At 31.6% G+C, this 15,884-nt stretch overlaps 1 protein-coding gene across 7 annotated transcripts in view; it reads right to left on the reverse strand.

The window, feature by feature from the left end:
* Positions 1 to 15,884, reverse strand: part of LOC118199053 (uncharacterized) — a 225,354-nt gene that overhangs the window by 13,836 nt on the left and 195,634 nt on the right. The window contains exon 1 of one of the 7 annotated variants that reach the window (XM_035370875.2): positions 8,192 to 9,933. The exons of the other annotated variants lie outside the window; for them this stretch is intronic. Within the exon in view, the coding sequence (XP_035226766.1) occupies positions 8,192 to 8,381 (190 nt within the window). The 5' untranslated portion in view covers positions 8,382 to 9,933. Of the gene's footprint in view, positions 1 to 8,191; positions 9,934 to 15,884 lie in introns of those variants that run through there. 7 annotated transcript variants of the gene reach the window in all.

The following is a 15,884-nucleotide window of genomic DNA, read 5'->3' on the forward strand; positions in this document are numbered from 1 at the left end:
CTACGTGAGGGTTCATTGTAATTAATCAGGAACATAATTTTATAAACAGAAATGTAAATAGCTAAAGTGAAATAAGCGTAAATATAATGAACCTTTACTTTCGACCATCTCCCTAGGAAGACTAGTTCTGAAAAAGACCATAATTTCTGAGAATATCAACACTGAAAATCATCTTTCTAAAGCGACCACTTCCCCAGAAGACCAAAATTCCAAACGCGGAATCATAAATTGTTGTGTAAAAGACTGCTCACTGTACTTACTTAACCATATATGATGATGAATTAGTAAAATGGTGATCTCATGGACACGCCTTTTCTGAAAGTGATTATCATTATTTCACACTAGAACACTCGTTATTATTGAACATGAACTCTTCGAAAAAACTACCTTCACAGGAAACAGAAATCGTTTGAAATCACGATCTAGGGAGGTTTCACTATAATTGCGTGTACATTTTTTTAAACACTTATCTCACTGCTGTAATTTTGATACAATTTCTAATTTTTTTCTAAATTTCTAAATTTCGTAAAAAAAAAACTTAATATAAAAATGGAAATAACTAAATAAGTAAAACCTGTTACTTTTAAGATTCGGAAGTTATTAAAAATGTAAAGGTTTAAAAAGTTATCATATTTAAAAATTTACTGGCATTGCATTTGGAAGTTAATATTAGGCTAACTAATCTATCTATTCCTTTATAACTTTATATTTCATTATATTATAAATATAAATAAATAAACATTTTTAAAATAATGTGAATTAAGAGCTGATAAAAGATGATATTGTTGACCTTATACAAGCCCCATTTCTTATTTTTCAAGAAAGTTTTAGGAAAATGTCGCATTTGTAAAATCATATATTATGTTATCTTATATTCTTATCGGATATCGTTAAGAAAGGGTTATACAGCGGACATAAACAAAATTTCACTATTAGTTGGGAAGGGATAGACATCACTTTAAATTTTTCAGCCTAACCTTTTTTGTTGTTTAATTTGTAAAACAAGTTAAAATTTTTAATTAAAAAGAATTTATAGATACATTTTTCGAGTTTTGAAAAAAAAAAGGGGTAGCAATGCTTCTAGCAATGCTGAGAGGAGTGCATGACACTAGAAAGGTTAGAGAAGCACTGTTGTGAGTAATCTCTCTTGTCTGAATCAGAACAAGTTAACAAATTTCATCGTGGCAAGGAATACAAGATTACATCTGTCGTTCGCAAGAGCCTTGTGCACCATACAGGTTGTAGAGACATTAGGTTATTTCGGAAGCAGGAGAGACGAAAAATGAGCAATGCCCTCGCCGGGACTTGAACCTCCGACCTCTCGAATAGAGTAAGAAGGCGGAAGAAATACCTTATAAGGTGACAGTTCCACAAATAGAACTTGAGGGAGAGCACTTTAGGAGATGGGTATCAGGGTCTCCAACTCCTCTTCCTCTACCACCAAACTATACGGGAGGACTTTCGTCTCGTCATATACTTAGAGTACCCCCATGCCGTAAAGACACTTACTTTGACGAACATCCATGCCTTTTCCGGGATTAGAACTCCGGCTATTCGGTACGGGTCACAGTCACTAACTACATCCCATGTGGGCTGCTGAGAGCCACTAAAATAGATAATAAAAACTGCCAAATGACAGAGAAAGGTCGCCCCATTAGGGATTAAGACGTCAGTCAGTGCCATTGCTACCACCAATTTCAGTTCATTGCGACCACAAATTTGAAGGATATTTTTTCTCATAATCAAATGTTATCAAAATAGCCGTGGACAAACGAGCACAGTTCACATTAAGCAGCGTCACGTTATACATAATTAGTTTTTGTTTATTAAAAATATACATATAAAATAAAAATTCAGAAAACAAAAGAAAGGATTTATTCGGTTTTTCTCGTAATTTCTATTGCCTCTGCTGTTGACTGCTGAACATGACAGATTCTGCTGCTATTTTACGCGCTGCTGCTGATTGGTACTTCATCTGCTATTACGGTCTGCAGTTCTTTTCTTTAACGGTCATCTTTAAAAATCATTTCCTGTATCATTTATGTTAGGACTTTAATCGGGTGAATTTTTTTTTTTTTATCCTTTGATTTTTTTATATCATAAATTGTAAACTTATCGATGTTATCTGCTATCTTTAAAACAATGCAGTTCTTACTGCATTTTTATCTTCATGGCTATCTCAATTTCAGCTTCTACTTTAAAATGTAATAGCTAGTGTCTTTACATACAATATTAAATTTATTACTTTAAGGGCAATCGTTAAAGGTTTATAAATACATATGTAGTTCGTAATATAGGTGTATTATACTCAAATTAATTCACAGAATTATTACACCATTTCCCTTGGCTTAACATACTATATTTAAAAGTTTGTAAATAAGACTAGATTATCATTTGGTCTTTGAAACGTCTGATTTTTTTTTTTTTAATGGCGGGCACTAACTATTTTTTGCCTCTATTGAAGCCGGTAGCGGTGGTCATTTTTTTATGGAGGCACATAACAGGCGGCCACCGTTACTTCCTATGAAGAGTTAGACAATTTACATCCATGCCTTCTCCGGGATTCGAACCTGGCCCTTCGGCATGGATGTCAAAGTCAAACAACTTTTTCTTTTGGGCGGCGAAAAGCCTGAACTTTCTAAAACAAAATATCTATCATAATTTTGAGATTTCAAAATAAGGCGCAGTGGATTTAAGAGAAACATTGTTGTATTTAACAAATAACCAGGAAAGAAGGATTTTTCTACAAAGCTGCATACATTTTAAAAAATATACCTTAAAATACAGGATCATAAACAAATCAGTTTTAATACAGTTTACATTTATTCACACGAAAGTTTATTAAATAGAAAACCCGTCATTCATAATTTCCATTTATTATGAGTGTACATATTTCCATGGGGAAACCCACAGACCTTATACGCAATTTTATATTTAATAACAATTTTGAAAAATTCGCGTTCTTTTTTACACAATTATCCAATCAAAATTATAATTCGTGTTGTGTTTTGGTTTTGAATGTGATGATATAAAATTTTTGAATTTTCAGTAGATACATTAATAAGTCTTTGTAACAGTGATTGATATACATGGACATGGATATACATGGATGTTGTGATACAGATGTACGTAGTTATTTAACTAGAGATACACTCTTTCTAGATAAAAAAACTCACATGCATCCCTTTGGATATTTTTCTTACACATGAAATAAATCACTTAAGACCGAGGTAACAGTTTTCAGGCTTTTTTTGTAACTCTTCTGATTATATATGACAGAAAATTGCACCATCGAATTACACTCATGAAAAAAAATTCCTTCTCTAGGCAGATAGGGAAAACTACTCAAACATTTGCAGTAATACGGAAATAATCATTACTGTGAATAATATACGAATGGAAATAAAATTTTTGTAGCTTTATGCATTCATCTGTTTCCTTCAATTCCTCAATAAATTAATTGAAAGTGGTGAAAAAGCACTAAGCAATTTAGAAAGACTAATATAGTAGCCTTAGAATACGATACAGTGAACCGTCGCATAGTCGATACTTCTGAAAATAACCAGTGTTTCTAAAAACATAAATAAACATCGGCGGCACTGAATATGACTTCCCTAAGACGACTATTTCTATAAATGATCAAAATTATCTGAAACAGCCGGTGGTCGGTTTAAGGAGGATTTACTGTATTTGGTTCGTTTATGAATATGGTCTAATATATATTTATTTTTATCAATTTACTTGAAAGTTCTGTAAGTGCTATACTATAAGCGCTATATGTTTTCTTCTATAAATAGTTGTTATATTGTTCGAGACACATAATACAACTATAGCACTTTTCTTGCCACTGTTATTTAGTAGCAACAAGATCTTTCACATGAATTTATTTCTATGAACAAAAATAACAAGCAGGCACAGCGCTCTCTAAGATGCTTACCTCTACACGAAACCAAGATAATCCGGAATCATGGGTGGTCGTTTTAGACACGTTTCATTATAGCTGCATGTTTCTGCTTTACCTTAATTTTTTATGTTAATACGTAAAACATTTCAGTGTGTACAAAGATAAATGTGTTACATTTAAGAACGTTCCAAATGTACACCATGCAGCATAAATATTTAAAAGGATTTACTTCATTAATTAACAATGATACTTAAAGAACTGAACCATTATATTTCTTAATAAAAGAAATGATTATGATATTTTGGATGATTAAGATCAATATTTTTAATTAAAACTTATAAAACAAAAACATGCATCCTTTATAAATTTATAAATAATTTAGTAAAAATTGTAATTTATAATTAATTAATTGCACACTGCTGTAACATTTAGAAAATTCTTTCTTAGTTAATTTTTGTAAATTTCGGTATTTACAAAAAATTGTCAATAATATCTGAAATTGTGCTTTATAAATATATGTATTTAAAACAGCAAGAAAATATCAAAAAATTGAAATTAATTTAAGACATTTTCCCGCTGTAATTTTATTTATTTGAAAATGCTAATAATTTCAACAGAATTTGTATTTTACTTTAATAAGTGAATCTTTAGTTTCAACTCGCCTTTTATTATGTGCAAATTCGTCTATGTACATATTTAGTTCATACGATATTTATTCATTAACTTTTCAAACAGCTATAAAGAACTATAATTGGAGCTGGTATCGATATTAAAACTAAAGAGAAACAAAAATATATCTACAAAACATTTTTGATTATCATATTTCACGAATTAATCAGAGTGTATTCTGACGTTTATCGTTATGAAAAGAAATTCCGATTTTTTTTATTATAAATTTATAGCCTTTTCCAAAAGATTTTGATTTCTTATACGGATTTTCACTGCCTAAGAAAATTTAAGATTACAAAGCGTTTTCAATGTTATAGAGCATTTAAAACTAATATTTAAACTGATAAAATTCTATAACGAATTTATTTTCCGTTTCCGCTCAGCATTATATTTTTAGAAATGAAAACGTTAGCAAGACCAAGGAATATTTTTTGTTGCTTTAGTTATTCTGTAAGAATGATATATATACTGAAAAATAAATGAAACGCAGAGTACTACAGTTAAAAGATAATGAATGGTAAAGCTCTCTGAGTTCATAAATTTTGAATCAGCTTCGTTTAAGATGGAAGGCACTGAATTGTGCATAAAATGCATAAAATTAAAATGATACAGTAAATAAGGCATATAGCAAATCCAAATTTATTATGTGTATGGTGGTAGTGGTGGAGGAGATGTTACAAACTCTTTTTTTAAACATTTTTAAAAATATTTAGTAAAAGTAAATTAAATGAAATAGTGGCACTGAGAAGTGCTATGATTATTATTTAAAACACTACATTTGCTTCTTAGCTCAACAGTCAAGGGACTGAGATAAGGAAATATTTTGAAGGACCAAAAAGAAAAAAAAAAAAAAAAAAAAAAAAGAAAAGAAAAAAAAAAAAAAAACTTCAGCTAAAGTTCTAAAAGTTTAAATGATTTAAAAACATACGCACACAGATAATATTTTAAATATTATCAATAGATAAAAATTAAGACATTGAATAGTACAGCATTTTTAATTATTCATATTCATCCTAACTCAGAATAGATGTATATATGCATATAATAATACATGCTACAATGAACACAATGATGTGATAGGAAGCACTTCATCTGATCAAACTAGTTTCTTTTACAATACTTCTAAATTTTAAATACATTAATAATGTTAAAAAAGGTAGGAATTTGATAATAGGGGATAAATGTTATATTGCAACATGGATAACTTTCCTTTTCTTAAGTCTTGAGAAGCTTGTCATTTCTTTTATGGTGATCTTTTATTAATTAACTGACATATTAAGATCAACATTGCAGCTTTCTGTGACATATTTAAAACAATATAATAAAAGAAAATAAATCGAAGACAACTATTAAGTGACAAATAATACTATAGTAATTCAACAGAAGTATAATTAGAGAACTACTAAAATCATGTGAATAAGCGTCCATTGATAAGTAACATCGATCAGCAGTTACAGTGTTTCGGACATATTCTAAACATTACTAATTTAAAAAATATTTTTTAAATGAGAGTAAAACTATGAATTTTCATGTTATTGTCATGTTACGTTACTTCACAGGTAATAAGGTATGCTGAATTCATCATTAAATGATACTCTGATACCTTTTTCTGGGTAAGGTTATTGAACTCACGTCACATAAACTCGCTTTCATTAGAAACCGCCTGCAAGTAGATACATAAATGGAAGATACAATTGACAAAAAGTTTTTTGTTATATGGATTTTAGAATACATCAATATGCATTTGATTCCTTAACAGTTATTGTGTTTACAAGAAGTGTACATCCACCATTAATCTATCGATTGAAATATGGGAGGAAAAGAAGATATCTCCTCACAGATAGAGCTAAACTGAGAATAGCTCATATATCATTCACATATGTTGCTTACGTGGCATATGACAAAAATAAAACGCAGAAACTACAAGGTGGCAAGAAGAGGATAAAAAATTTATCATACCTCTAATGACACTCGATTTCAACTACGAGTTGTTAAAATGCATTCCTGCCGGGATCTAATGGCCCAACATTGCCAACAAAATGGATCATCGCAAGAACAAAACAGCAAGATCCAGATTTTTCCGGGGCGAAAACGTCCCATCCCTCTGACAGGAGTTGGGAAATCCAGGAACGCCTTCGCGCGTGGTTTTCATTCGACGTCAAGCAGGCTGCCTGGCCCGGTAGCCAGAGGACTCCTACGCGCTTTTGGAGCGTGGGAGTTTGGAGATGGGATGAAGTGGATACCAGGGATGCGCGGTTGGGGGCGCTCTAAACGTCTCGCACGAGGACGAGTGGGTGCTGCCACCAACAATTATTAAACAACAGTTAATTTGTGGTTGAACACTACGAAAATCACGAAATTTCAAAAGAGTCTATATACACTATACAAAATAAGTTTATAAATACTATACTTTTTTAATTATGCGCAACTTTAATCAGAACGCATGTCACTCTCTTAATATTTCCTTCAATAAATTAAACAATTTGAGAAAAAAGGAATAAAAGATATCTGTCTCTTCTTATTTTAAATTCAAAATACAGGAATATTATTTTAAATTGGCTGATGGAAGTGATTTAATTAATTAATTAGTTAAAATGATCATTTCTTTCGCCAAAAGAACACCATAATTAATTCTTATTAATACTAAATTAAAAACGCATTCTTATTTTTCTTTCGGAAATATGATTTTTAAACATAATTTATTTTATAGATTATTATTATTTATAATCAAAATAAGAGTTGAAAACCAGTCGTATTGTAATTCTTTAGCTTGCTCATTATTATTTAGGAAAAATAAAAATTTTTAAATAAAAAAAATTACACATCTTTTAGAAACATAATTCACCGCACTGTTTTAGATTAGTTTGTAATTTTCACCGCCATACAAGAGAAGAAATTTCTGCTGAAGTCTTATGAACTAGCGCATAAAGAAATTAAGTGATAAACTATTCATCAAAAACATAATGCCCATCGATTACCGAATCTGAATGAAACGTTTTTATGAAAAATATTTTCGCATAATCTTATTTGAGAACAACAGAATACATTTTTTTAAAATAACTAATGTTTCAGCATTTTTTAAAAACTAAATATGGTGGGAAAAATCCCCTTTTGATTGTACATTATAGCCCGTTTAAATTATGATTTTTCGTACTTATATTTACTTGCTGCACATTTTTTCGTGCATTCCTACAATTCATTAGAGTATCTCAGTGGTTGACGGTTAAAAGAGTAATAGATCATAGAGCTACATCCATTGTACATTTGGAAAATCATAAGAAAATATTTTGTTTTAGATGAAGGAAATAAATCATAAATCTCTATCAAAATTATTACTTGTGATTCAGAAGTAATAAATAAATGATAGCCGAAATTTGCTGAGTTCATAATTACAAGAAAGTTGTACTATATAAGAACACTAATTAAAATTTATATAACAGAATGTTATGTTGCCTTTGCCTGTCACATTGAAAATATGTTAATGAGTTACTTTACTGATGATTCTCTCAAAATTGAAATTATTTCGAGACATATTCGGCTAGTTCAATCGGTTAATTTAATATTAAATGACGCAAAACTGCAGCCGTGTAAAGAATCTGACTATCGTCTTCAACTTACCGTTGTACCGGTTCATGTAATGTCCGCTTCTAGCTCTTCTGTAATAATGCGCATCCTGCGGTATTGCCGGCGTCCGACGAGGGACAGGACTAGGCCACCAAGGGCCGTAGCCAGCATGGTTACTTGGATGGACGGGACTTTGACAGGGTGCAAACCGGCGACAACAGTTGTCTACCTGCGCCATAGGCATGGCGGATCGTCTGTTTGGAGGGCTCTCGATTGGAGCCCACGGATATGTTGGGGCACCAGCACGGGGACCCCTATGCTGGTCCAGTGTTAGCAACTTTCAGTCCGTATTTGCTTGCAGCTACTAATCCGAATGGATGATTGAAAGTGTTTTCTCTTTTCAACATACATTCACCTTTTTTCCGAAAGTAATAAGACTTCAATATGTTCCCCAAATAGGTAATTTTTCTGTTCGTTACTTTCTTGCCTTGTTTGAAAGATGAGTCTGTAATGTCATAAATACAGTGACATAAATATCACAGAATGATGAAAAATAAATTCAGCTTGTTGCTGAATCTTTCGTGCAACGTCAAAATATTAAATACAAAATGTTCTTAAATGCATATCACAACTAGAAAGCTGTTTTGTTAGGGCATCACAAACAAGCTACGTCTTCAGCTTGGGAGATACGGGGGGACTATGCATACCTTGAAATACACTGAAAATAATCTCTCGCAAGTTTTAAATCTACTTCTGTAAAACAGCGGGGAACTCACTAGTGTTTATCACGATGCTTTGTTTGCTTCGATATTCATGATACTCCAACACTTTTTTTATAAATTTGAGATCCACTTTCTACAGCTGCTCATAAATTCTAATGTAAAACAAATATTTCTGCATTTTAAGGTTGGTAATTCTTCCAAAGAAATAAAATTAAAACCCGAACGCTACTTTAGACAAATAACATATACAAAGATATTGCTTAAATGTTCAAGGTCAAAATCATCTTTCGAAACGGCCATTCCAAGTGAAAGAAAATTTCACAACAAATATAAATTCACATTTCGAGCAATTTTTTTTACGTATGCTTACATCCATAAAGATTTCTTTCCGAAACCCACTAAATAATTGCAGAACAGTTAGTACTAATCTCTATCCGCTTAGCCTAAAACAAAATTCTCAAATTTGATGGCTTGATTGCGAATATTACGCGTCTTCTTTGCTGTATTAATATTAATTATTAGTTTTACAGCAGCTGAAATATTTTCTCATAATCAGGTTAAAACATCTGCATTTCCTCCTTTCTTTTAATCTGTGTAATATAATACCGCAACTTAAGCCACTGTGCATGATAACAATTGCAAAGAAATTAACAGCTGGAAAGCAAAATTATTGATAGCGAAATTGTTTTTTTAAACTCAGTTTTAGGCTTTCGTATCATATGTTCAAAATTTAGTCACACCAGCTACAAGATCTAAACTAAAGTCACAACTTCTTCAGATTGGATAATCTTGCGCAGCATTCAATAAATTAAATTTGCCATATCAGCGCACTAAATCCATGCTGTTTGCGAGCATCCATAAATAAAAGAACATCACTACAATTAATGATTTCAAAACAGCAAATAAATCAAAGTCTACGCCGGCAGACGCTGCAGTGTCGGGTTAGGTGGCCCCATTGTGATGGGCGCACTTCACAGCCGAACGGGGGAAAATACTTCGAGATGATGGCGCGAGGTGCGAGACGGTGGCGCAACAGGTTTCCAAGCGCGCTTGGATGCTCTACCTCATCCTTCTTTCACTAAAAAAGCACGTGTGACAACAGGTATCGGAACAACCGACAGAACCCGTCTTCTTGGGGCATAAACCTGAACTCATGAACATCTGCGATTGGCCAATAAAGCCCAGGCCACTCCTCCTCCTCAAACTTTAAACGTCTTCCTTTTTTGTTCGTGTTGTTGCTTCCTTGGGCCCTTTACGGTTGGTTCGTCAAATAAGGAACGAGTTGGTGGAAGCATGAAGAAAAAGAACAGGACAAATAAACAAATATAATACAATAATGCAAGTGAGATCATCATCTTCATGGGACGTGGGAAGATTTCCAGATAAAAATAAAAGAAAATAAACAATCCCTTATCAGAATCTCAGTCGTAGCGGGTGGTTTAAAAATGCTTGTATTCCTGGGCATTTTATCTCAGAGCATCATCGGGAAGAGTTATAATAAATAAACCGCAAGATAAGACTAGCGGAAAAGTATCGCGGGACCACGCTGTCTGCTCTGGTGTATCTTGCGGTTTCAGCACCTTGCGCATTCACATTTCTCGTTCACGTTCTGTTTAAACACTATTTTGTCACCCATATGCTGAGATTGCACGTCAAAGTAAGTGTACTTGTTCTGTCAGCCAACTATTATTTTTCCTTGGACGTACCTTAGTATTCGCGAATAAGTGTCTCGACAATACACAAATATCATGTTTAAACTAGAAGCACTAATAATAATTTTTGCCCTGGTAAGGAAGAAATAAATTAGTTTTGGTTTTCATTCATGCTCAACAAAAAATTAGCTATTCCCTATAATATGAATTTACCGATTTACTTTGAACTAGACTTTTACCATTCTCCCCAAATTAATTTATCCTTTAAATGTAAATGAAACCAGTAAAAACATTCATCAAATTCACACTATCGAACTGCAAAACACTTTTTTCGATCTCTGTTTAGCACAGTAATCACACAACTAATGGAGGAAACAAATAATAATTTTCTTAATGCAGTCTCGATATGTGTAAGACGTTTTTATTAATATTCTTGAAAGCAGAAAGTGTGATATTACATTATTATATTTATAGTGTTTACAAACAGTTAATCCGAAAATAAATTTTAAAACATAAAATTAAAGCCTCTTTTATTATTTTTCATCTTTTTAAGCATTACATTTATGTAAAACTATGCTTCCCTAATTTTTTTTTTTTTTTTATTTTAAGAAAAATGAGAATTTACAATTAGAATATCAGTAACTTCAAACATAATACAGTATTCCATTTTATCATCGACTAATTAATTTGCTTTAAATTTAAATTCCAGCGCTTTATTTCTATGGCTGAATTTATGATAACTGAATAAATTAATATTAAGTAATTTAAACTTTTTCAAATTATTTCTTTAAAAATAGGATAATATACATTTAAAAAAATGTTTCTGAAATTTAACAATGTCTTCTTTTAATATAATTATATACACACAAAAGTTTCTGCCATAAAATTCATGCTTTGAGATTTCGCAGACCTAAACAATACTGAAGCCATAAATTGCCGAGTAATAACATAGACTATATGGATTTAGGAGGGTGTAGGTGCTCCAAACGTTACTGTCAATATGTACTTAAAGAATTTATTCAAACTTTTCTTCAAGTAAAAAAGATATTTATAAAATAAAAACTTACCAGTCAAGAACAGTTCGTGTTTTTGAACTTATTAATTATCCGTTAAAAATAACTATTTGGCAATCCATTGCAGTTTAAATATCATATGCTAACCAAATAGTTTCCAAACAGGTGACAAAACTTTCACTTATTAAATTCTAATAGAAATTTTGGTATGCTTCTGCTTTGAGCTTGATTCTGCATAACTAGCTTGTTAACAGCGCAGACTGAACTCCAGATATTAGATAACCGCTGTCGACACATGTACGAGAAGCTCTTTGTTCTGCGTACTTTATGAACCAACGATACAGATTTCTCAGAAGAACAGACTATTTTATATTCGTCTGGAATAATATAACTTCAGAAATCAACTCCACCAGCATTTGTTTCAATCTTCCGTTCTGAAGTTAGGAGGTGAGTAAACAGAATTGCAGGTGTACTTACTTTCATGTTCCTATCACAGTTCTTCCATACTGGGTTCTTTTCCCTCACTCTCCTCCCTTCCCCTTGTACGTTTCGAAGAATAGGATAAGTGTTTGGTTCATCCGAAAAATCCCTCCAGTTGACATTTTACAATAGCCTATTTTCATTACACGTAATGTCAAAGAGCCACTAAACTCAACTCAGCGTTAAAGGTCAATGTATGTACATTTTCACTGCTTGTTCAACTGCGTAGGATAAATGCCAGATTGTTTTTGAGTCGTGGATTACGTTTATATCTACAGCCGTACAAACACAGAAAAATATAGGGCGGACTCGTAACTTGCATTATGAACTTTATGGCAACGTCTTCAAGAAGAATGAATCCTCTCTATCTCTGCTCAACGCCGAAAAATATTTTTGTTGTTTAAACACTCATAAATATATAAACTAAGCAAATCTCTTCATCCCCAAAGCTCTAATTATATCTGTTGTTTATTTCATAAATACAAGGTCAGGAAATAATAACGACAATAATTTAAAAAAAGCGAAGGTAGAAAATGAGCCTAATGATCTCATTAAAGAAAATCACCTTCCAGAAATCTTCTTGGGTGTTTAAGGATAGCTACAGTTAGCACTTCTTGACTACAGATGCGAATGTCTGGACATTCATTTATTCGAAATATTTTCTTATAAAACACTTAAGTCTCATTAAAACAAGATCTATGTAGTATTTATACTTCTGTGTATGCACATGAAATTCCTTCTGGTCAAAATTTTGGTTACAGCCGAAAACATCGCGGCAAAAACATCGCAGACGAAAATGTCGCGGAGAAAACAACGCAAGGCGAAAACGTCGTGCTACAAAACATCGTGGGAGAAAACATCGCAAAGAGAAAACATCGCAGTTCTAAAACATCGTGGTACAAAACATCGTCGTCGAAAATAAAGTGGTTCAAAAACATCGCAGTTTAAAAACATCGTCGTTGAAAATATCGTGGTAAAAAATAAAGTATCTACAAATCATCGCATGACAATAACATCGCAGACATGCTTTTTTCAGGCATGCTTTAATAAGTGTAAATGGATATTCCCACAATGATTTGTGAGCGCAAGATGGAAAGAAGGATAATTTTTACTTTCATATTTTTTATTAATTAATACATTTTTGCTGAGAAAATAAAAAGGAAACTTAAGCATAAAAAATTAATGCAACTTACAGCACTTAATAGAATTTTAAACCGACATAGTTAACTAACAAAGGCCATTAATAAATCATTTTTATAAAGTTTTTACTGGTAATATTTCATGAAAAGTATAATCTATAAGTTACATTTAATTTTCTATGCTTAAGTTTCCTTCTTACGTTTTCAGCAAAAATTGATTAGTTAATAAAATATGTGAATGTAAAATTTATCCTTCTTTACACCTTGCGCTCACAAATCATTATGGGAATATCCATTTACAATTATTAAAACCTGAAAAAAGCATGTCTGCGATGTTATCGTCATGCGATGATTTGTAGATACTTTATTTTTTACCACGATATTTTCGACGACGATGTTTTTAAACTGCGATGTTTTTGAACCGCTTTATTTTCTACGACGATGTTTTGTACCACGATGTTTTAGAACTGCGATGTTTTCTCCCACGATGTTTTGTAGCACGACGTTTTCACCTTGCGTTGTTTTCTCCGCGACGTTTTCGTCCACGATGTTTTTGCCGCGATGTTATCGGCGGACACCAAAATTTTAAGTGAAAGCTCCTTTAAAGACTATATTCAAGAAGGAACTTCGTCGTATATATTAGTATGGTACACAGCAATTTAAGTTAAAAAATAAACAATAAAGCCTCTCGTCGAAATCACCTCCATGACGACTAATTCTGATATTCACCCTTTTTTCTAAAACATAAGCAAATATCAGCATTGAACATGATCTCTATAACACGACTTTCCCACAAAAGACCAAACTAATTTGGAATCGTATTTGGTTGGTTTAGAAAGAATTCATTTAGGATGCTATAATGCTACTAAAATATTTAATTTTCGTCATAAGCTTCAATATTTTACTGTATCAACTGTATAATCCGAAATGTAAAAATATTGACTGAAAATGTTCGAACCTTACGGTGTACTTGTTATCATTATAATCATTGTATAACTTGCTGCAATAAAATTTCGGCAAGCTGTATAATTATTACCATGAAGATTATGACAAAAATGCAATGAATATTTGCTAATTTTGACCAAAATATTTCAGTAACTGAATAATATACTGCAGTAAGCTTCGTCTTCAATATGTGAAAAAATTCTACAGAATTTCCGAATCCCAGTCAGACAGAAATTACAGCACTCAATTTATTTTCCCCGAAATACCTTTATTGAAATGCATATTTGATCACCCGTAAACAGTTCTCCTTACCTAGTAATATATGTTTCCTAGCGATACCCTAAAGTATATGACTTTAAAAACACAGTTAATTAAAAGCTTAAACATTAGTAAACTGATTTCCTAAGTGACGTGACATAACAGTAAGGAAGAAGCAAAGCTTCAGTGGGTCTCAAAATATTTTGAAGTATTTCGGTTTTCGGTGTAACTAATAATTCCTGTTAAAAAAGAAGTGAATGAGAGCGTCAGAGAAGAAAGTAGCGTAATGATAAAACAAATTGTCATAACTAATTAATAATTAATTATACATATGCTAATTATACAAAGTACTCAGCATAACTAATATATTATATAATTCATTATTAATTAATTGTTAAGAATTCATTTCATTATTACATTATTTTCTTCTGCGACACACGTTTTTCACAGCAATTATATGCATACAACTTGCATAAATTATTGTTTGAATATTCGTACTGATGCTAAAACTTCTAGAAAGTATTGCGCTATAAGTTTAAGTATTTGAGCAAACCATAAGTGACTTTAATAAGTAGAGCAAAATATCCAAACAAATGATAACTCGAACAGATTTACAAGTCTTAATTAAGATTTTCCAGCATTTTAACCGCAGTAATTTTAAATCTATTGGCATAGACAGAAATTCAAGCATTAAATCCATAAATAAATAAATCTCAATAAAGATTTACATTTGCTACAGACTATTTGAATTCATTAAATCTGCATTTGCGTTATTTTATTATTTATTAACAGGCATTTGCGTTTATAAACGACATTAAATTACATTTTTAGGCTCCGCCTCTCTCATCTTGGGCAAATGTATCGAGAATTTTTCCTGTAGGTGATCATTTCTGAGACGGTCACTTTCAGAATTTAGGAATATTACTCATGTTTATTAATTTAGTTAATTAAAATTTTTATTTAAAATTAAACGTGTTCCATAACGTTCCGCAACTAAATGTCTCTTGAATAATGGATAGAAAACTCACGTTACCAAGTCAAAAGATAAATTAAATAAGATAAGCTTTCAAAATAGTCATATTTTTTAAATAAAATTATATGAAATTTTAATTAATATTGGATATAAAGAAAAAAAAAGGCTAAGAAGGAAAATATTTCCCCATAGCAAATTTTCAAAGGTCTTAAAAACAGATCTTATTAATTAAAATTTTTGTGGACCATGGAAAGTACAGATGTAAACGTTAAAACACATAAAATTTTCCAGCGTACATTTCTAAAAAATACCTTTCACATTAGGAAAACTTTTAATCAGTTGTATTGTTGCAACAACAGTTTCAAGTTAGTTCTTTGTGGAAATTTTGAGATTCGCAGTATTGTACATACCTCTGATTTGTCTCATTTTGACAATTATTTATTTATTTTCAGTGAAAGTGATTAATGGTTCATGGCATATAATTTTAAACATATAAATTTAATAATTATTTTCCACGGACAGTTTTCCATATTACGGATCCTTTTAATCCCTAAAAGATCTTTTA

Source organism: Stegodyphus dumicola, chromosome 10, assembly GCF_044657685.1.
Source record: "Stegodyphus dumicola isolate Sdum_Otavi_A_Nest chromosome 10, ASM4465768v1".
NCBI lineage: Eukaryota > Metazoa > Arthropoda > Arachnida > Araneae > Eresidae > Stegodyphus > Stegodyphus dumicola.